The 22,945-nt window shown below is 47.3% G+C and overlaps 1 protein-coding gene across 1 annotated transcript; it reads right to left on the reverse strand.

Annotated features, from left to right (window-relative positions):
- Positions 1 to 143: 143 nt before the first annotated feature.
- CDNF (cerebral dopamine neurotrophic factor) lies at positions 144 to 22,861 on the reverse strand. The gene is made up of 4 exons (XM_024212921.1): positions 22,738 to 22,861; positions 6,054 to 6,181; positions 3,984 to 4,125; positions 144 to 605 (listed from the first exon to the last, which is right to left on the reverse strand). Exons 1-4 carry the CDS (start codon positions 22,859 to 22,861, stop codon positions 427 to 429), a joined length of 573 nt encoding a protein of 190 aa, XP_024068689.1. The 3' UTR covers positions 144 to 426.
- Positions 22,862 to 22,945: the final 84 nt, after the last annotated feature.

Genomic DNA, 22,945 nt, shown 5'->3' on the forward strand with positions numbered 1-22,945 from the left:
GTCAAAGCAGTACAAGCCCTAAGATTGTCTACACACAACATTACACTGGTTTAGCCAAAGGTCTGTTTTGGGTTTGTTTAGGGGGGTGGGGCTTGGTCTCTCCTCTTCTACTTTAGAGTATAAGATCTCTGGGCCAGGGGTCATGTTATGTGTGTGTACAGTGCTAGCACAGTGGGGCTGAGGACTCTATTTGCTATTGCAGTACAAATACCATTTGATTCTTATATATTATGTTCCTTGGTGCAGTGACCTTGTCTTGTCTGTCAAGTACTATGCCCTTTCGTGGTGCTAGATAAGCAACTCCGTTTTTTGGCACTTGTGAGTTGTAACCAAATAATAAGTTTTTTAGCCCAGCTATTCCATTGTCAGTCATTCTTTGTGCACAGAGAGTGACCTACCATAGCAAGCACGAGGTTGGCACAAGTATCAAAGGTCTGATTTGGGGTTTGTAAGCGTATACTTAGGTGCCAGCTCCTTAATCAAGTTCACAAAGTCTGTTTTCTCTATGCAGGCTCTGCACACTTCTCCCCAGCTATCCAGGATCTTCCTCAGCTCAGCCACTCTCATCTTGGAGAGATCCACCGAGTTTAAGTCCAGTTTCCTTTCTGCAAAAACAAAGAACGCGAGACATGCTTTAGAGACCACAGGAGAGTTCCTATTTGTCCTCAACTCCTCTGTGTTGCCAAAGAAAAAAATTCCAGTTCCTACAAATGTTCCAAAAGTATCTCCTATAACTCAGGTGATAGTTGAGTGAGGGACAAAAAGTTAAACATAAGGGACCCGATCCTCACCTATTGTATATCTGCACAGCTCACGTGAAAAACAATAAAATTGCACTGATTTATACCAGCTGAGGATCTGGCCTATCAAATCTGATTCTGATCTCATTAAGACACATATAAAAGTGGAAACCCCATTGACTTTAATGGCGTTACTCCTGATTTACACCAGTGTGAAAACAGGATCAGACCCAACTTTTCTCCTCAAAGTGACCACTTGTATAAGAAGTACATGGTTGTAACTATTGAAAATTGGAGTTTTCAACAAAAATCCATCAATTGTGTTTTTTTTCAACCAGTTACAGATTGTTCAATTTTCTTTTTATTGGGGTTTTTTTTCAAAATCATTTTTCAATGATTTTTGCAAAATTTGGAATTGTTTTTTGACCAAATCTGATTAAAAGGACAGATTTTCCTCTATCTATTGAATATCCTACCTTCTGTGGCTCAAAACGAGGTCTATATAAAAAAGGATGGTGATTAGATCTTTGAAGGAGCTACAACACAGAGCCTTATGGCCCTCATGTAACAAGACATGGACTCATATAAGGAAATTTGGCAACCATTTTTCTGCCTTATTCACCTGACACATGTACCCAGCAGGACCCTTGCTACACATAGTGCTGTAACTCCTATCTTTGTTTTTAAGGCAAGTAAGAACATTGGTCTGTCCCATTATAGACATTCCTATGGTCCATCTAGCCCAGTATCCTGTCTGACAGTGACCAGTGCCAGATGCTTCAGGGGGGAATGACCAGAAGAGGGCAATTATCAAGTGATCCATCCCCTGTTATCCAATCCCAGCTTCTGGCAATCAGAGGCTTAGGCTCACCCAGAGTTGGAGTTGCATCCTTGACCATCTTGTCCAATAGCCATTGATGGACCTATCCCTCATGAACTTATCTCATTCTTTTTTTAACCCAGTTATAGTTTTGGCCTAGACAACATCCCCTGGCAACGAGTTCCGCAGGTTGACTGTGCATCGGGTGAAGAAGTACTTCCATTTGTTTGTTTTAAACCTGCTGCCTATTAATTTTATTGGGTGGTTTGTGGGTTTTGTGAAGGGGTAAATAACACTTCCCTATTCACTTTCTCCACACCATTCATGATATCATAGACTTCTATCATATCCCCTCTTCTCATCTCTTTTCCAAGCTGAACAGCCCCAGTCTTTTTTTCATCTCAGCTCATATGGAAGCTATTCCATACAAATAATCACTTTTGTTGACCTTAGCTGTACCTCTTCCAATTCTTTTTTTTTTTTTTTAAGATCGGGGAACCCGGAACTGCATGCAGTATTCAAGGTATAGGTATACCATGGATTTATATGGAGGAAATATTATCTATCCCTTTCCTAATGGTTCCTAACATTCTGTTAGCTTTTTTGACTACCACTGCACATTGAGCAGATGTTTTCAGAGAACTACCCACGATGACTCCAAGATCTTTCTTGAATGGCAACGGTTAATTTAGACCCCCTCATTTTGTATGTATAGTTAGGTTGTTTTCCAAATGTGCATTATGCACTTATCAGCATTGAACTTCATCTGCCATTTTGTTGCCCAATCAACAAGGAGATCCCTTTGTAACTCTTTGCAGTCAGTTTTATCTTGAGTAACTTTCTATTGTCTGCAAATTTTGCCATCTCGCTGTTCACCCCCTTTTCCAGATCATTTATGAGTATGTTGAACAGCACAGCATTTCACTTCTATCTGGAGAGAGACCACTGGTGAGCAGTTTGTAGCTCTCTGAAGAGGAAGATGAGTCATGATACGTCCTTTTAAAAATAAAATCAAAACCCTTTAAAAAAAAATTGGTGATCATTTTACTCTTTTAGAATTTTCAATCATTTTCAACTTCATAATAAAAAGACATTGTGCCTTTGGAGACTATGAAACAGCTCCCACAACCGCGCAGGGGAAAGAATTGGGCCTGTTAAATGGCCAGCTTCTCAACAGTAGCCCTTATTCTGCGTAGAAACCTTCACAGTTGGAATTGGCAAAGCTAGACAACACTGCTCACTGATGCCAACGGCAGGACTCATGCTGCTTTCAGTGGGCTTTGCATCGCGCCCTAAGGACTCTGAGCTTTAGCAACATATTGGTGCGGCGGACATTGGGTCAGAGTAACTCTCGAGGGAGGGGAGGGGGAACAGGACATTTCAGTGTCCTAAAGGCAGGATGGAAATACTGGCTGAATCGGGTAGAGAGAATGGAAGAAGGTGCATTTTCATGAGTTGGTAATTTCCTTGGCCATTCCTCACCACCACTCTGTGGCTTGGCATCCAGTAGTAAAGACTTTATTTTAAATGGCTTGTGTGGGCAGGCTGATTCCTTGTGGAACTGGCTTAGCAGAGCTCACTTCCTAAGCTTCTCAAGCCCTGCCTGGCATCCGTTCCAATTCCTGCATAAACATTGCTTGCAAATATACCCAAGCGTGCCGTGTGAGTGGTTCTGCTCAGCTGGACAACAGGATGCCTTTGCCTCTGGTTAGAGACGTTAAAACACAAATGAAGGATAACAGGCATGGGGTCAGCACCCTGCCAGTTCTTCAAATTGAAGGTGACTTGCAAAGGAAAGGACCAAAGGGGTTGTGCTTTGTTTCTGCTTCTTCCTGGTGCATACTGGCCTGAAAGGGTATTTAATACACACATAAATTACAAGGATTTTTTTCCTTGCTTGTTTTTTACATTATACATTTAGTTTTATCACAGAAAACTACATGGACAAGTGGAAAGAAGTAAGTATTCAACATCAGTTACACAAAGGAAATACAGCCTAACTGAAGAGAGAGAAGAGAGGTTTTTTTAATTCACCATGTTTAAAATGATTTGTTTTTTGTTAACAGCTACTTACCTCAAACACATGAACCTCTCTTTAAAGAGTTCAACACAACTGCCCCTTCATGTAAGGGCTGAGAGAGTGCCCACCCACATACCTAAGCCAGCCAAAGAGTCCTCCAGCAAAAATAGTGAAGACAAGACTTAATGCTCCTGATATTTCTAATTGGGGGAGGGCATTTCTGGCCTAATTTTGGAGAAGCAAAAAGAGTACAAACCTATTTATTTTCCTTTCTACATCCCACTTGACAATGAATAGAGATGTGGTATGTAGGCAGGAGCCAATGGGGATACATGGGGATAACTAGGTACAGAATGCAACTAGATCTCAGGGCCCCCCAGTTTGCTCCAGACTCTGGCCCTACCATATTTGAGCTCACAGATCTGAATGTCGTTCTTCTTCAGTTTCTCGCATATCTTCGACACAGGCACATGAGCACTCATTGGGCGGCTGACCGCGCTGATGATCTTCGTGGCTGCATCGCTTGTTGCCCCAATGTAATAGCACTGAAACAAGCAGGACACATCATCAGCATTAAGACAAAACGGGGAGTGGCGCCTGCCAACTGCTGAGGGGTTCACGTGAAGTACTGTATACCTCCAATTCCCATTGAAGTTGATGGGATTTGAGGACGCTTAGCACCCTGAAGGATTGTACCCTAAAACTCAGACTCCTACCACTTCCTCTTTTGACAGAAGGACCTTCCCCGGGGTGGTGTGTTAAATGAATGCTTTGTTATGCTTGGTGGAATGTTGGGATATTGAGGTCTGGCACATCTCACAGAAAACGAGGTGTGTTTGTGTTAGATACACCTTATATATGAGGCAGCTTGGAAGCTGTTATTGTGCAAAAAACAGATTTGTGCAAATAACAGATTCCTCTTACTCTGATTACTATTTTGTACAAAGTATTGTTATTAAATAAGCCATTGAAAATATGAAATTCTGTTCCCAGGACATGAATTATATCACTCTGTTAACTCAATAAATCATAATTTGTTACCAATGGGACATTTCCATCTTATCATAACACCTTCTAGAATGGGGTGCATCTGATGGAAAACAATGGCCCATTTTTGTTACCTCTTTCAATAGGCAGAGAGCAAACCGATACTTCCAACCAGAAGGATCTTTGTTTTGTATTAGGGGTCAGATTTTGCCACCCTTACTCATGTTGAATAGTCTCACTGAGGAAAATGGGACTACTTGGCGTATGGGGTACTATTCAGCATGAGAATGGTTAGGCAGTTGGTGTGTTGAGGCCACTGCCCATCACGCTGACCAAGACTGATTTGTTGCTTCCTTGTGCTCCCCCATCTGTCTGTCTGTATCCACTTGTTGTCTCTTGTCTTACATTTAGACCGTAGACTCTTTGGGGCAGGGACAGTCTTTTTGTTCAGGGTTTGTACGGTACCTAGTACAATGGGGTCCTGGTCCAGGACATGCTCCTATGCAGTGTTGGTACTACAGAAATACAAACAATAACAAAACTTGGCTCTAGGAGGCTAACAAAACAAGAAAGGACATAGTGACGTCAGTGTGTGCGTGTCATTTAACAGTCTTCAATGAACTGAAAACAAAATGGTTGCCAGTCTTTGCAAACAACAGTCCTTAAAGATTTGAAGTGGCAGAATACAGACCACCCGTGCATAACAAAGCTAAAGACACCACAGCTGTCATCGGGACTGTCACTAGCCTAAAGCCAGGCTGGTGAGGTGCTGAATAGCACTGCAGCATTGTGCCCTGCCCAGAAGCTCTTCCCTATGGGGCTCAGTGATTCCTCTCCCACTCCTTATCATCACTTGGCGGCTTAGCAGAGCAGAAAGAAGAATGAAGGGCATTTTTTCTCCCCAGTGAACACTGGGAAACAGCTGAAAAGCCTCTGAATTGTGAGGGACTCAGCATTAAGGCATGGCAGGAGAACTTGGAATTAACAACTAACATAACATTACAGCAGTTAGATACTGCAGTAGGCTTCAGCCAGCCCCAGTCTCTTCTGCAGTCCAGAGGGCCCCCACTTCCAAAATGGAGGGTGGCCTAATGGCCTTTGGTCTCTGCAGCCTCAGCCCACATCCTTGCACAATGACAGCTCTTCTACTTATTCAAGGCTGTGCAGGTCACAGCACAGTAATACAGAGACGCACCTACCACAGGCTTGAAAAATATGTTGTGCCCATCCAACTGTAGAGTGTAGGCCTTTGATTAGTGTCTTAATAATGTGGACCCTTATACACCTGAAATTAAACAGAAACCTTCAAACTTATTTTATGTAAGCTAGCAGTTGGTAATAATTTTCAGCCACTGTTGATGTAGCTGGATTTGAACCAGTGCCCTACAGATCAATACTAAATAACAGTGCAGTTTTATCAAAGAACCATCTAATCAGTATTTTTTTTATAAAGCATCATGAACTTAAAGACAAAAGAGACTAGTACCAAGCGGTGTTCTTTTCCTTTTGTATCCAGGCAGCTGTTAACCAGTTCTTTCTCTATGGTGGCCACGGTGAAGTCAGAATGTTTTTCTTTTAATGAGTTGTAAAATCTGTCCAAAAATCCTTTACACACTGTAATAAGAAAATAAAATATATAAGCCACCCAGTAGGATCTAGCAAAGCTTAAGGAATTTTAATAACTTGGCTAAAAACAGGGATCCATTAGCACTTCGTAAAAACAGAAAATGACAGATTTTAACAAATGAAGAATTTAAAAAAACAAACAAAGGTTTATTTCAGCATTTTAGCTCCCAGTATTGCCAACAACAGCTTTATATGTAGGAATGGAATTCGTCCTGTCAGCTCCGGAAGTCTACCCCGGCCTTAAGTCTTCTATTATAACAGGAGATCAGAATACATCAGCATTTTGATCTTGGTTCGATTAAGCTAATCTCAACTAGAAAATTTAATTGTGTTTAATCACCATTTAAAAAAAAAATCAGTTTAGGTGAGACGATACTGCCCATGACTAGCCAGGGAAGACAAGGAAAGGTTGTTGTGTTCCGTCCATTTTAAATACGCATCGGGCCCCCATTACCATAGTATCTGATTGCCTCAGTCTTTAATGCATTTATTCTCCCAACACCTCTGAACTCTGTAAGTGTTGTTATCCCCATTTTATGGATGGGGAACTGAGGCACAGAAAAACTAAATGACTTGTGTAAGGTCAGACAGGAAAACTATATGACAGAACAGGAATTTGAACCTGGGCCTCCCGGCTAGCACCCTAACCACAGTAGCGTAGCTAGCTGGGTGCAGAGGAAGCAGCTGCTTCCCCTCAGCACATTTTCCCCAAAGCCGCGCCTTTCCAAAAGCGGCTGGAGGAGGGAGGGGGGGCGCAGGCTGGTTTCGCTGCACTCCGCCCGGAGCTTTGGCCAGGGAGCAGGTCCAGGGGTCTGGCTGCGCTCCTCCCGGGTCTCCAGACGGGGGAGCGGATCCAGGGGTTTCTCTGCGCTCCGCCCGGGGCTCTGGTCGGAGGAGTGGGTCTGGCCGCACTGTGGCAGGCGCTGCAACCGAGGGAGCGGGGTCCGACGCTTCGGCCGGGAGAGCGGGGCGGGGGGGTTGGCCGCGCTCCGCCCGGAACCGGCCAGGGGAGTGGATCCAGGGGTTTCTCTGCGCTCTGCCCGGGGCTCTGGCCGGGGGAGCGGGGCCGGGGGTCTCGCCGTGCTCCGGCCAGCGCTGCAACCGGGGCGGGGAGCGGAGTCCGGCGCTGCGGCCGGGAGAGCGGGTCCGGGGGTTTCGCTCCGTTCCTCCCTGGGCTCCGGCCGAGGGGGGGGGGGGGGGGGGGCGGCCCAAGGGGCGGCGGGGGGGGCGGGGGGGGGGGGGGGCGCCGGCGGGGGGCCGGCAGCCATGGGGGGGGCTTCCCCCTCTCCCGCTGTGGTCTGTCAGCGCGACCCGCCCACAGCCAGGCTCCGCCAGCAGCCCCGGGCAGGGCAGCGCCCCCGGGCTGAGCGGGCGAGCCGGGCTGCAGCTCGCTCGGACCGCACCTGGCGGGGCTCGCTGCCTTCTGCCCCCACCCCCCAAGGGGTAGCGCCAGCGCTGAGCCCCTCCGAGGCAGTGACAGTGGGGTTTGTTCTCTGCTGCTGGCTGGGGTGGGCCTAGCGGCCGGGCCCCGGAAAGAAGCAGCGGAAGGGCAGGCAGCAGACTCCCAGGCTCTCCCGGTCCCGGGGGCAGCTCCAGCCCCCTCTGCACAGAGAGTCCCGGGGACCCCAGTCCACTCCCAACCCCTCCCCAAGCTCCATACCCCGTGTACCCCTCCCATGTATCCTGTGCCCCTGCCTTTCCCTCCCCTTCACCTCTCCTCGTACCCCCGTTCTCTGCCACCCTCCCTACATCCTCCCCTCAAGTCAAACCCCCTGTCCCCCTCCCTCCACATCCTCCCCTTCACCTCCCCTCGTACCCCCGTCCTCTGCCACCCTCCCTCCACATCCTCCCCTTCACCTCCCCTCAAACCCCCTGTCCCCTGCTACCCTCCCTCTACATCCCTCCCCTCCACCTCCCCTCAAACCCCCTGTCCTCTGCCAGCCTCCCTCTACAGCCATGGGGGGGCGCAGCATGGCCGCAGTGTGGCCGGAGGAGCCAGCCAAGGGGGTGGGACAGCGTGGCCAGAGGAGGAGCCGGGGGCGTGGCCAGAGGAGGAGCCAAGGGGGGCGCCTTTTTTATGTTTGCTCCCCCTGCTCTTAGAACCTGGCTACTCCACTGCCTAACCGCTGGACAAAAACCTTGGTCACATGAAGGTTCACCCATGGGAAAGAATTTCAAGAGGTCATCAAGTCTACCCCCGATGCTGAGGCATGACCAAGTAAACCTAGATCATCCCTGCCTTGTCCATGTTTATATGGGCCAGTCAACATTGTGTCAGGTGATTCAATTGGTAAAGCAACTAGTTTAAATGTGATTACAGTTCCTAGTGAGAACAAGATCATACAAGATTAAGTTCACCTTGGTGTTGAAGGTCCATGCAAGGTCCACCATACTGATTGTGCAGAGCATTAAGGTGTATTTCATGCATTATGTTAGCAACAAGAAGAAAGTCAAGGAAAGTGTGGGACCCTTACTGAATGAGGGAGGCAACCTAGTGACTGAGGATGTGGAAAAAGCTAATGTACTCAATGATTTTTTTGCCTCTGTCTTCACAAACAAGGTCAGCTCCCAGACTGCTGCACTGGGCAGCACAATATGGGGAGAAGGTGACCAGCCCTCTGTGGAGAAAGAAGTGGTTCAGGACTATTTAGAAAAACTGGACGTGCACAAGTCCATGGGGCCGGATGCGCTGCATCCGAGGGTGCTAAAGGAGTTGGCGGATGAGATTGCAGAGCCATTAGCCATTATTTTTGAAAACTCATGGCGATCGGGGGAGGTCCCGGATGACTGGAAAAAGGCTAATGTAGTGCCCATCTTTAAAAAAGGGAAGAAGGAGGATCCGGGGAACCAGGCCAGTCAGCCTCACCTCAGTCCCTGGAAAAATCATGGAGCAGGTCCTCAAGGAATCAATCATGAAACACTTAGAGGAGAGGAAAGTGATCAGGAACAGTCAACATGGATTCACCAAGGGGAAGTCGTGCCTTACTAACCTAATTGCCTTCTATGATGAGATAACGGGCTCTGTGGATGAGGGGAAAGCAGTGGATGTGTTATTCCTTGACTTTAGCAAAGCTTTTGATACAGTCTCCCACAGTATTCTTGCTGCCAAGTTAAAGAAGTATGGGCTGGATGAATGGACTGTAAGGTGGATAGAAAGCTGGCTAGATTGTCGGGCTCAACGGGTAGTGATCAATGGCTCCATGTCTAGTTGGCAGCCAGTTTCAAGCGGAGTGCCCCAAGGGTCGGTCCTGGGGCCGGTTTTGTTTAATATCTTTATTAATGATCTGGAGGATGGAGTGGACTGCACTCTCAGCAAGTTTGCCGATGACACTAAACTAGGAGGCATGGTAGATACACTAGAGGGTAGGGATCGGATACAGAGGGACCTAGACAAATTAGAGGATTGGGCCAAAAGAAACCTGATGAGGTTCAACAAGGACAAGTGCAGAGTCCTGCACTTAGGACGGAAGAATCCCGTGCACAGCTACAGACTAGGGACCGAATGGCTAGGTAGCAGTTCTGCAGAAAAGGACCTAGGGGTCACAGTGGACGAGAAGCTGGATATGAGTCAACAGTGTGCTCTTGTTGCCAAGAAGGCTAACGGCATTTTGGGCTGTATAAGTAGGGGCATTGCCAGCAGATCGAGGGATGTGATCGTTCCCCTTTATTCGACATTGGTGAGGCCTCATCTGGAGTACTGTGTCCAGTTTTGGGCCCCACACTACAAGAAGGATGTGGAAAAAATTGGAAAGAGTCCAGCGGAGGGCAACAAAAATGATTAGGGGTCTGGAGTGCATGACTTATGAGGAGAGGCTGAGGGAACTGGGATTGTTTAGTCTCCAGAAGAGAAGGATGAGGGGGGATTTGATAGCAGCCTACAACTACCTGAAGGGGGGTTCCAAAGAGGATGGAACTCGGCTGTTCTCAATGGTGGCAGATGACAGAACAAGGAGCAATGGTCTCAAGTTGCAGTGGGGGAGGTCTAGGTTGGATATTAGGAAACACTATTTCACTAGGAGGGTGGTGAAGCACTGGAATGCATTACCTAGGGAGGTGGTGGAGTCTCCTTCCTTGGAGGTTTTTAAGGCCTGGCTTGACAAAGCCCTGGCTGGGATGATTTAGTTGGGAATTGGTCCTGCTTTGAGCAGGGGGTTGGACTAGATGACCTCCTGAGGTCCCTTCCAACCCTGATATTCTATGATTCTATGATTCATATTCTAACTTAAGAGGATCTTTGGCAACATGATAGCATCTCTGTGACTGAGTATACAAGGCCCTGTGGTCCTACTACACCCTGCCCCAGGAAATGAGCAGCGAAGGTGAGTCCTCCAGGCCTGGCTAGAGACACAGTATGGAAGCAGTCAATCAGAGCCCACTAGGCTCAGATAAAAGGAGCTGCAGGGCCTTAGTAGCTCAGTGCCTGGCTGGGACTAGAAAGGTGAGGATTAAAGAGTCTCCTCTCTGGCCACAGGAGTGCAACTGACTGCATTTCCTTAAGCTGGGAGAAAGAGGCCCTGAGAACTCCACCTCTGAGGTAAAGGGTAAAGATCAGGGCCGGTGCAACCTATTAGGCGACCTAGGCGGTTGCCTATGGCACTAGCATTTGGGGGGCGGCATTTTCTTCGGCGGCGACCGCGGCAGCCGGATCTTCAGCCGCCCCAGTCGTTGTCGGCATTTAGGCGGAGGGAGCTGGGGCACGGGGGCGCGGGGGGGGGGGGGGGGGGGGCCGCCTGCAGCAAGTAGGGGGGGGGCGGCGGCACGCAGGGGAACTCCCAACCCCAGCTCACCTCTGCTCCACCTCCTCCCCTGAGCACGCCGCCCCGCTCTGCTTCTCTCCCTCCCAGGCTTGCGGCGCCAAACAGCTGATTGGCGCCGCAAGCCTGGGAGGCGGGAGAAGTGGAGCAGCGACGACGTGCTCGGGGGGGGGGCGGAGCAGAGGTGAGCTGGGGTGGGGAGGTGCCGCACAGCTCCCTGGGCCGGGGGGGGTGGGGAGCTGCCACGGGAGGGGGCACCTCAGGGCGGGGGGGGTGGGGAGCTGCCGCAGGGGAGGCACCTCAGGGCGGAGGGGGGAGTGGGGAACTGCCGCAGGGGGGGGAGCCTCAGGGCAGTGGGGGGAGCGGGGAGCTGCTGCAGGGCTCGGGGGGTGGGGAGGGCACAAGGTGGAAGTTTCGGCTAGGGCGCGAAACATCCTTGCACTGGCCCTGGTAAAGATAGAGGGGCGGGTGGGAAGAGGCCCCAGGGAAGTAGCAGCAACCAGTCAAAGGAATCAATATGTAGCTGCTGTTTATAGGGTGCCTAGGTTGGGACTGGAGTAGTGGGTGGGCGGGACTGGGTTCCCCCACCAGCCACTGGCAAAGTGACTTAATCCTCGAGAAGGGGCCAAGGCTTGTTTAAAAGCCTGAGTGAAGGGCTGAATTCAAAGGCCCCAGAGCTGGTGCTGAAGACCTGGCGAGAGCTGATAGAGTTTGTTGGACTGTTTGTTACCCTGGAAGAGGTTTCTTTTTGACTGTGTGATCCAGCTGGAGGGCTGAGCTGCTGAAGACCCACCAAGCGAGGGCGACAGCTGAAGGGGGTGCCAGGAACATAAAAAGGCCTGCAGTACCACACACAATGGCAGGAGGTGCTCAAGAGGTGAGTGCCCCTTGTTCCAACTTGGAACCAGAAGTGGGGTGTGAGTCCCCCCTCCCGTCCGGGATGGATATTGATGAAGAGCAATGCTTAGGCCTATTTCAAGCGCGAGATGTCTGATATCCCGAATATGCATATGGAGGGCCAGCAACAGTTGCAGGAAGGTGTGTGTGTGAGTGTGAGTGTGTGTGTGAGTGTGAGTGAGTGAGTGAGTGATATCGATCCAGCAATGCGGATGAGACAGTTGCTGTAGATGCCAAAAAGGGAGGAGGCATGGAGCTTGTCCAATTGTGTACACTCTCTCCAGGCAGGGGGGGTATGTAAACTGTGTGTGTCCCTATAGGAACAATGACTGTGAAACACCCTATTGTCCAGAGTATGTAGAGAACTGGGCAGGTTCCAACTATTAAAGATGCTGTTCCCAAAGGTAGTGGGACCCAGACTACAGAGTACAAAGAACTGTGGGGATCAAGTTTGGGACACGAAAATGTGAGGCTGTAGGGACCCTCTGGGCCACATAGAAGGATCTTACCCTGCCAAAATGTGGAAGTTTGGACAGAGGGACTGTAACTATGGGGAGCTTGGAGTCCACCAGAAGAGGTGCATACTGGGAGTCAAGAAAACAGACTCTGGGGTATAAACCTAAGTAGGAGAAGTTGGCCTGAGGCTTCCAACTCTCCATTGCTTATGGGGGGAACCCTGACTCCACATTTAGCCTCAGTGGGTAAGAACTTGGAGACATTAACTACTTTGTTACAAAAGCCAGGTCAGACCCAGGAGCTGGAAGGGGCTCCACCCAAGAAGGATCTGGCCAACTGTCCTCAAGGACAGCAGAGTTGTAGGGCTAAGGCACCCAGATGGGAAGTGACACCAGAGTTCTAGAGAACCAGGGAATTGCTGAGCCCAGGGTTGGTGCTGGCAAACAATTTCAGAAACTGCAGGCCCAGATGAAGGATTTTTGCCTAGAATTGACTAGTTGACTAAAAGTGCAGGAAGCACAAATCCAAGAATTACAGACACATTCCCAGGCTCTGCTGGAGGAGATGACTTCACAGCGTGAACAAAGCAGGTAGAAGCAGATCTGGAAAGGGCAAGGCAAGCATGAGAAAGTTTATTATTCTGTGCTGGCCAATGAAGTTAAGACACTTCTACTTGGCAAAGAAAATGTTTTGCACAGGTGGGGACAAGTAACAAGTAACCCGCCCCCCGCCCCCAGTATGAATGGTGGCTCAGGAAGGCCGAGCCAGGTGGAGAGCAAGTTTCTCACACCTTTGGACACTGTGAAAGACCTGGGGGTCTGTCCACAGAGAGCACAAGAGTTCTTACAAGAAGAGTGGTGCCGGACATGGAGTCTCAAGACCCAGGTGGAGGCAGAGAAAGACCACTTCAAAGAGCAGATGTGTGAAGGAGCCAAACTGAACAGACAGAACGAGGTGGAACATCTGCTAGTTTTGGAGAAGAACTGCACCTCTCACTACAAGAAATGGGGAAAGGCAGTAGTGGCAGCTCAGGAGATAGAGAGGCTCACACTTGCCCTGGAGCACCGGATGACTGAGCTGAAACAGGAGGAGCTTAAAATGGGAGAGTGAGAAAAAGGAAAAGATGCTGCTAAAGGAGCAACTGAAAAGTCTGCAGGTAACAGAGCAGGCTGAGATCTCCTAGCTCCAAGAAGAGCTAGTCACGCTCACTAAAGAGTTAAAGGGGAAGCAAGAGAGTTTCTGACAACTACACATGTAGAAGGAAGCTCTTCATAGTGACAGCAAGGCCGAGATTGTGGTGATCCAAAAGAGGACAGATGAGCGGAAATCTCAGCAATTTTGGAACCTGAAATTACAATAGACTCTACAGACAGCTATGCGGAATGTCTTTGAGGTGCAGGGCCAGCTACAGAGCCAGCGTAAAGAACATGAGGTGGCTCTGCAAACACTCTAGACCCAGATTCAGGTGTTGGAGACCCAGCCGATGAGTTTGCAAGACTGAAACGCAGTGCTCAGATGGGAGCTGCAGCAACAACGGAGCAAGAAGGAGATGGTCACGGGACAGCAGGATGACCTCAACATCCAAGCCAACAACCACCTCCTGGAACAAATGGAGGAAATTAGAGGACGGAGGTTGATGGTCCAGAAGAGGGCAGAGAGGTGTGATAAGCACACAAGCATGGTGACCGCTGACCAGAAAGCTTATATTCCCACAGGTGAATGCGGTAAGGATTCAAGAACCTGGGAAGATGGTATAAGTGTGTGGATTCACTACCCAGTGACAGATTTAGTATCAACAGCCACTAATACAGAGATTGTGTCGACTATAGAGGCTGCTGTGAGGGCCGTAGCCTTTACAGCTATTCAACAAACCCAACCCCTACTGGAATGGAGAAAAGTAGAAGACAGGGTCAAAGAGAAAGTCATGGCTCAACTCAATATCCTACAGGCCCAAAGCGTTGAGGACTTGCAAGAACTTGAAGAGAGGTGCTCCTCGAGACAGGATGTGAGCTCAAGCTATACAGTGGGAACAGGACTTGGCCAGAATTGAAAAAAAGAGATTGGGGAACAAGTGTTTGATGCTGCAGAAGGAGCAGACTAAGCTCCAGAACTTGCTTCAGGTCCAGCATGGATAAAGGTAAAGAACTGGAGAGCCTGAAGGAGTCATCCTCATGTAACATTGACAGACCCCAGTCGTCGTTGGGCAGGATTGAACCTGGGACCTCTGGAGCTTAATGCATGAGCTAAAAGTCATGTGGCTCTTAGCTAAGGCTGTAGCAGACTCATTAATCTCTGAGTGGTCTCGCTGCCACTAGAGGGGACAGAACACCACACCCAGGAGGTGTGTGGTTACACTTAGAAAAGAGTTGTAGTGGTTGCACCCTGAATGATAGCCTGAGACAGTTGAAATTAAGAGCTGCCTTGCCCTAGCTCAGATGATACAGGAACGCTGCAAGGCAAGGCCACAGCCAGACCCCAGCTAAAAAGAGCTCTCCCCAGGAGGAAAAAGGAAGATTAAAAATGATCCTAACATACTGAATGACATCCATGCAACAGTGTGGGTACAGCAACAACAACAGCAGGTGTTACTAAGCCAGATACTAAAAGCTGTGGGCAAAACGGTACAGAAGCCCTGCTGAATCTGGATAAAGATATCCTTAACCAGCCACTGGCAAAGTGACCTAAGACCTGAGAAGAAGACAAGGCTCGTTTAGAAGCCCAAGCAAAGGACTGAATTTAAAGGCCCTAGAGCTGCAACTGAAGACCCCGGCAAGGGCAGACAGTTTGTTGGGCTTTTTGCTATCCCAGAAGGGGTTCCTTTTTGACTGTGTGACCTGACCAGAGAGCCAAGCCACTGAAGACCCACCAAGAAAGGTCAGCGACATACAGGGGGCTCCAGTCGCAGAAAAAGGCCTGCAGTACTGCATGCAGCAACAGGAGGCACTCGAGGAGTGTCCCCTGTTACAATTTCCCATAACCCATCTTGGAGCTATGTCATTAACACAATACTTTTGCATTCATACAGGTCCTTCCAGCCAAGGGTCTCAAAATGCTTCATAAACATTAATTAATTCTCACAACACTTCTTTGACATGTTATTAGCACCATTTAATAGGTGTGGAAACTGGGGCCCAGAGAGGTGAAAGGCCAACATTTTCAAACCTTGGCATCTGCTGCTGGGCCCCTAAATCCAGATTTTAATACTGCATGCAGACAACATAAACTGAACATGCATTTAAAGGGGCCAATTTCCCCCCTCATGTCATGAGTTACAAATATTTGAACTTGCAGAGTAAGTCCTGGTATCACCAGTTGCTACCCTGGAGGAAATTCCAGTAGAAAATGTTCAGTGGGTTCCTACTAGTTCCAGTTGTTAACTAGGGATCCAGTTCAGCAAAGCACCCCTATTCAGTAAAGCACTTGCTTAAAGTTCAGTGTATGCTTAAATGCTTTGCTGAGCTGGGGTATAGGCTTGGAACAGAGCAATCAGTCTTTTAGTTCCTGGGGCAGTTGATCCTCCAGTAAGAACTACCAGAGGCCAGCGGAATCTGCCAGTGACTACTTGAATGATTTTAATGGAGTCTACTGAAGTTTCCAGTAGGGTAATCTGGGGAACATGCTGCTTATTTGTTCTTTTGTTTTATTAATGTGAAGTGCAGGTGTAATTTTATTTGCAACATCCTGGTATCTGCCCCTGAGGATAATCCAATGTGTGCATGAATATGATGATTTGCTACAAACGTTATTTTTTTTTAAATGGTAACTTGTCCAAAGGTCTCAAGTCTAGCTATAAAGTATGGAAATATGGATAACCTGGTGGCCTTGTGTAGTTAGCCATGTGCGCTCTTTCCAAAGTGAAGAATTAGGCAGGGAGCTGCTGACTGAATGGAGCAAGAGAAGGGATTTAGCAAGTCATTGATTATTGTATTCAGTTCAGTGCTGTTTACAAGCAAACAAAATCAGCTGGATTCACTGGTCAATTATCCCAGGATTGTTCGATGCAGGAAAGCAGCTTTGTCTAGGGGACAGTAATTTAATGACTCTTGTTGCAGGTCTGGATTTTGGTTGTCTCAGGCTGTCAGACAATAGAATTTTTCCATCTCAGTGACTAAAACTTGTGACTCAGTGTATTATAAAGGAGGTGTGGTTACCACTTACCAGGCTATCCATGTCCTTTCAAGGAAAAAGAAGAAAAGCAACAACTCAACTCTTGGACAACAGCAAAGGGAATTTTATAGGTGTTTGTTATGTAAAAAACCTAACAAAAAGCCCAGTGATGTTGGTTAATAAACCCTTTGGCACCAAGCTTTGCCAATGCTTAAAACTTTACTGCAAAATCACCAACCTGCCAAACAGTCTCCAAGCTGCAAAAGACTTATCGGGTGGTAATTGTATGATATGTTCATGCCACCTACAGGAAATAACACATCCCTTCAAGAGATTTTGCTTGTAAAGCTTTGCATTAATCCTTTTTTTTTTTTTAAATTGCTGTTGTGCAAGATTGATGATCTAATATCATTGGACACCCCGCTCATAAAAAAAATCCTATTCAAGTTATCGTTAATTAACCAAAACATTTAATGCATCTAATTCACTAATGGCAGATTTTATAATGTATTTAATAGTCACTTTCCCCTCTCTGTGTCCCAGTTACCTCAACTGTGAAATGGGGATAATGATAATGACTTCCTTTGTAACGCGCTTTGAGATCTATTGATGAAAAGCTCTATGTAATATTGTTATTATACCTTACAACTATATCACATTTTTCATCCAAAGTGCTCTGAGAATTATCACTCCACTGAAATCCATCCACCTCTGGGGAGCAGCAGTTTAACATACACACTACACAACAGTTTAGGACAGGAAATGAAGAGTACCCCTGTGTCCATCTGAAACTGAAAAAAGTATTCTGACGTAGGCAGAATGTACCTACACTGTATGGAATTTAGCTGGGGAGTGGGGGGAGGTTAATAGCCCTAATTTTATAAAAACTTCCATGAGAACTTTCATGATCACAAGTGATCAGAACCTCAGTTTTACATCTCTTCAAAAAGCCAGCACCTCCAGTAGCACGATGCTCCTAATACCATAGTAAGGAATTTGGTTCTGTACAAACTCAGAGGGGAAAGGTTTCAGAGTGGTAGCCGTGTTAATCTGTATCAGCAAAAAGAACAGGAGTACTTGTGGCACCTTAGAGACTAACAAATGTATTTGAGCATAAGCTTTCGTGGGCTAAAACCCACTTCATCGGATGCATGCAGTGGAAAAAACAGTAGGGAGATATATATACACATGAAAAATGGGTGTTGCCATACTAACTATAATGAGAGTAATCAGTTAAGGTGGGCTATTATCAGCAGGAGAAAAAAAAAACTTTTGTAGTGATAATCAGGATGGCCCATTTCCAACAGTTGATTTTACTCTTGTTATAGTTAGTATGGCAACACCCATTTTTTCATGTCCTCTGTAAAAAGGGGGGAGCTCTTTGAATCTCAGCGTTTCAGGCTGACCCTGGGCTTTCAGTGCAGTAGGAGCTTGGATTCCTACAGTAGAGGAGCTCACGGTGTGCTAACAGTGCATCTCGCTGGCAGGTCTGGCCTTTGAATTTGTGGAGCGCCAATGTGCCAGATGGGAAGAATCATGCCATGAGTTGCCTCCCACTCCTGGGAGGGGGACTGGAGATTATGCAGGCCTGTGGTGACTTGTGTGATCTCCCGCACAGGTCTAGCTACTGAGGAAGGAAATAGGTCTGCAAGCTGCAGACTGGGAAATGTTTGCTTTGCTCAGTACCTGCCATCAGTAGTTTATACTGAAGGCTAGTGCTGATAGTTGGCCATCTGAGGAGCTGAACTAACAGATTTCAGCAGAACTCTTGGCTAAAACTCTAGACCCCTGAAATTCAGTGTGAGATCTCTCTAGACTTAAAGGAAATTGAACGTCTCTGTTCAGAGACACACGTGACTCCTTCATTATAGTATCTGAACATCTTCTAATAGGGTGACCAAATAGCAAGGGTGAAAAATCGGGACATGGGGTGGCGGCGGGGGGGTAATAGGCACCTATATAAGAAAAAGCCCCAAATATCAAGACGGTCCCTATAAAATTGGGACATCTGGTCACCCTATCTTCCAAGTATTTATGAATTTTAGTTCACAAAACCCTATGATAGAGGGAAGTACTACTGTGTCCATTTTACAGAGGGGAAACTGAATCTTAGGGTCTGACTATGCTGCACTGGGGAGGTAAGATTGCAGCAGGGGTAGACATACCCGAGCCTGCTTTGATTGACTAACAAGAGCAGTGAAGCCACTGCAACACAAGATGTATGAGCCCACCCGGAACCCTGGTGACTCTAGCAGCTAGTCCACACTGCTGCAGCTTCACTGCTTGGTAGCCAAGCCAACTTGAGTAACAACAGCAGTGAAGCCATGGCAGCGTGGCCTAGCCCCACCCACCCAGGACCCCTGGTACATTCGTGAGCAGCTGCTGCACATGCTGCCCCACAGTTCCACTGCTATTGTTACTCGTGCTAGCTTTGATCTAGCGAGCTTGGGTCTGCCTACATGTGCTGCAATCACACCTCCAGTTGCAGTGTAGACATACCCAGCGAGTGACTTGTCATGGGCATGTAGGAATTCTGTAGCAGAGCCAGGAATTTAACCCAGATCTTCTGAGTCCCAATCCAATGCTCTCCTGACCATCCCTCCTCCCCCAGACAGGAGAGTGGACACCTTTAAGCCTTTAATACACTTACAATACATTGCTATTGCAAGCTGGGCATCTCTTCCACTTTCCTTATTTAAATGTAACTACTTGGTAGCTGCCCCACGTGCCAGGTAAGTCCCAGGATCAGGGCAGCTCCAGAGCTGCCCATGCACCTTCTGAAGTACTAACTTGTCAATGGAAGGGCAGCACTGAGAAGTCTGTCACTGTGCTCTACTACAGTAGCCTGGAGATTAAAGTAACCGTGCGCCACTTTCTTGTTGAAAGTAAAATGTTTAAAAGAATGTTTTGCCTATGCTACTGTTACCATCTCAGATGGTTAAAGACAAAAGAATTCTTAAAATTCCATTTACTTTTCACCAGTTATGGTACTTGTAGCTTTTTAGTCAGTTTGGATTGTGAAATTAGAGTGCTTAATTTCACTTCCTGGTTGGCACGCACTAGCACCATGCTATTATCACACTGCAGTGTAACACTTAAGATCTTGATCCTGAAACCTGCTCCACATGGGCAAACCCCTGGGCCTCTGGGGAACCACACTGGCTTGGGCCTTTGCATGGGAATGGTTTGCAGGATCAGGGCCTCAATTCTCGTGTACTAATACAATGCTCCATTTAGGGCTCACGGTAATTGAGGTTTTCATTTTTAAAGTGTTTAGAGCATAAAACATTTATATTTATTTTACAATTTGGATTTTGTTTAAAAAAGATTCAAACGGGCCTAAAAGTTTTAGTTGACACGTTCCATTTAAATCAAGCGTGTTCTGAAACATCACACACATACATAGGCTCTGGGGAGCTATGTTTGTTTTCCGTTGCCTAACAGTACTGGCGTGTCACCATGCCCATCTTACTGCAAGAAGAAAAGCTGATAGAAAAAGATTTTGCGTGCATCATATCAACATGCATCTACTGTTTATGTACTGATTGTGTGTACATTTAGCATACAGGACCTAGAGAAAACAAGGGGCTGTACAGTGAGAGATAAGAGCTTTTAAAGAAAATTCACACCACCACAGATGGTTGGTTAGAAAATTTTATTTACACATTTTACTTAGCACATATTATTGTACATCTGTGGCAGAGATGAGCCACAGTTTCATAAGCTACAAGCAAGGAGAGACATGATGGCAAAATGGTGTGACTTGAGTCAAATTTTTGCCATCGTTACACAAAGAATCTCACTTAACTGGGTGGAGGGGTTATTTTTACGATTGTCAACGACAGTCCCAATTGCGCGCCAATTCCAACTTTTGCAACCTTGTGCCCATACCAGTCTTGACCCCCTTGTCCTCTTTTCCCACACTATCTCTTTATGCTCAAAATGCTCTTTGTCAACCCCTCAAGACTCCCTCTACAAGCCATTAACTAACATAATGGGGAGGGAGGAGGCATGAAGAAAACTTTCACTGTATGTTTTATCCCTCTGCCCTACCCTTCACCTGTTGCTTGACAGCTAGATTGTGAGTTCTTAGAAGCAGAGACTATGTCTTGTATATTTGCACAGTGGTTAGCATATTTATGGGGTTCATTATAAATAATATTTGTAACATTAAGTATTTTCTACAGCCTTTCACACTGATCCCATTAAATCAAGCAGATACACAACCTGGTGTAACGGACAGAGCCACATGGATCCAGGCAGAGATGCCTAAAAGTGGCCAATATTTTGTTTTATTTATTCTATTTCTCCATCAATGGCCAAGTATAACAGGCCAGAGCAACCAGTGCTTACAAAAAAGCCCTCTAATAAATGGAGGCCTGGCTCCATGAAATTGCAGCCTTAATTTTGACAACTGAATTCCAACCTCAATTTCTACCTGTGACACATGACCAGAAAGGGTTAAGCGTCCTGCAGGATGAATGACTCAAATTCAACCCTTAAAAACATATGGGGAGATAATGTTTGTGTTTTTATGTATTTACATATATATTGGTAGAGGTCAATAATGTAATCAAACAGTCCCTGTCTATGCTGTATTCTATTAATTCAGAGATCAAAAGAACATTTTAGCATTTAAATGAACTGTAAACATGGGATATCATTGTATTCATCTCTCTTTGAAATGTATAGCCAATCATCTGCGAATGGTGGGAAAACAGGCAATTGCCTTATGTTAATTTGTGTAGCTAAGTACCGGTGATGGACCTACTTCAAAGTTGCCCTGATTGCCTATTGTAAACCAAGGGACTCCAACCTAGCAAAGAAGGCCTGAAATTGTATAAAAGATCCTTGGTCCTGATCCTGTCATCTCATATCTGCTTAAGCTTCATCAGGGGAAGTTTGAGTTGCAAGACCGAGATCCCAGTTAAACTGGAACACCCTAAATATGATATTGGACTATAATCTATGGACTACATTCTAAAAGAACACTTTGCAACTACAAAGCTCACCATCTCTGCTATGAATCTGAACCTCAAGAATTGAACTCATGTCTGTATGTATATTGATCTTTTAATCATTCTCTCTCCTTTCTTTTTTGATAAATTTTAGTCCATAAGAATTGGCTGGGAGGTAATGTGTCCAATCCTTTGGGATTGGTAGAAACTTTTTTATATGATGAAATAAGATTTTCAGAAATCATCATACCCGACTTGAGTGTCTAGGTGGATGCCTGAGGCTGGGTTACTTTAAGGGAACTGTGTTGTTGACTTGCTTCTGAGTAACCAGTGAGGTATAATGGAAGCTGTTTTGTGCAGGCTTGCTAAATCTAAGTATTGGAATATCCACCAGCTTTGGGGATTGCCTGCCCCATTCTTTGCCGTTCACCCTAATTGAGTGACCTCAGCAGGCTCCCTTGGGATCGCGGTCACTACTATTTGTCAGTGACATTGAAGCATAATTAACTATGCAAGCAGCATTCAAAATCCCTGCTCTAGAGCAACAGGAACGAAGACAAGAGACCTTTGTGTAAGACACCAGTCTGTCTGCCACGTCTGACCTGATTTCCAAAGTTGCTGAGCGAGCACAGGTAGCTCCCACTTTACTTTCATGGGATCTTTGGCTAAGCACTTCCAAAAATCAAGTGAGTAGGAGCCAGGCAGTAGCCCGCCCCATAACCTCTTTAACACTAGCCTAACTTCTCAGATTCAAACCAGTGGAGGCAAATCTGCACCAGGGGAGCTGGGAGGAATCAATGTTTGCAAATAGGGTGACCAGACAGCAAGTGTGAAAAATCGGGATGGGGGTGGGGGGTAATAGGAGCCTATATAAGAAAAAGACCCCAAAATCGGGACTGTCCCTATAAAATCGGGACATGTGGTCACCCTATTAGCAAAGCACTTTGAAGAGGCGGGGGGGGGCAGGGCTGGGCCATGCATGGGGTTGCACTGTCCACTGTGGATTAACCAGTTCTTGGGGGGGGGGGGGCGCCTAGGGTGACCAGACAGCAAGTGTGAAAAATCGGGACGGGGATGGGGGGTAATAGGAACCTATATAAGAAAAAGACCCAAAAATCGGGACTGTCCTTATAAAATCGGGACATCTGGTCACCCTGGGGGGGGGCTCTCACTTCCCTCCCGCTCACACACGGATAATGATTGTTATATTGTTAATGAAACGCCAGTAGGAACAAGGCGCACACTGCGCAGCCACGCAGAGGAGAGCAGCCATGGGGATGCAGCTATTTATAGCACGGGGGCGAGGCACAGGGGGGGCAGCAGCACACGGTGCAGCAAGGCAAGCGGCCCCCAGTCCCCCTGCCCCGCTCACCTTCGCACTGAGCTTCACGTCCCCCCGGGGCAAGGGCGGCAGCGAGCCAGGAGCCCGTGCACAGGAGGGCTAGGGCCAGACCTGCACAGGGGCTGCGCACAGCGCGTGCGGGCTGCCGCTGCATGGTGCTGGCAGCGCCGCCTGGCACGAGACGAGACCCGGCCGAATGACCCCGCCCCCTTCCCTCCTCCCGGGCGGGGCTGCCAGG

Source organism: Terrapene carolina, unplaced genomic scaffold, assembly GCF_002925995.2.
Source record: "Terrapene carolina triunguis isolate 2854851 unplaced genomic scaffold, T_m_triunguis-2.0 Scaffold68, whole genome shotgun sequence".
NCBI classification, from domain to species: Eukaryota; Metazoa; Chordata; order Testudines; family Emydidae; genus Terrapene; species Terrapene triunguis.

Excerpts from the sequence above, each read along its gene's own strand:
- CDNF (XM_024212921.1), bottom strand. The coding sequence starts at position 22,861 with ATGCAGCGGCAGCCCGCACGCGCTGTGCGCAGCCCCTGTGCAGGTCTG. Across the intron at positions 6,182-22,737 it reads ACGTGAAGCTCAGTGCGAAG|TGTGTAAAGGATTTTTGGAC; the intron begins GTGAGCGGGGCA and ends TTCTTATTACAG. Across the intron at positions 4,126-6,053 it reads AAGGAAAAGAACACCGCTTG|TGCTATTACATTGGGGCAAC; the intron begins GTACTAGTCTCT and ends TGCTTGTTTCAG.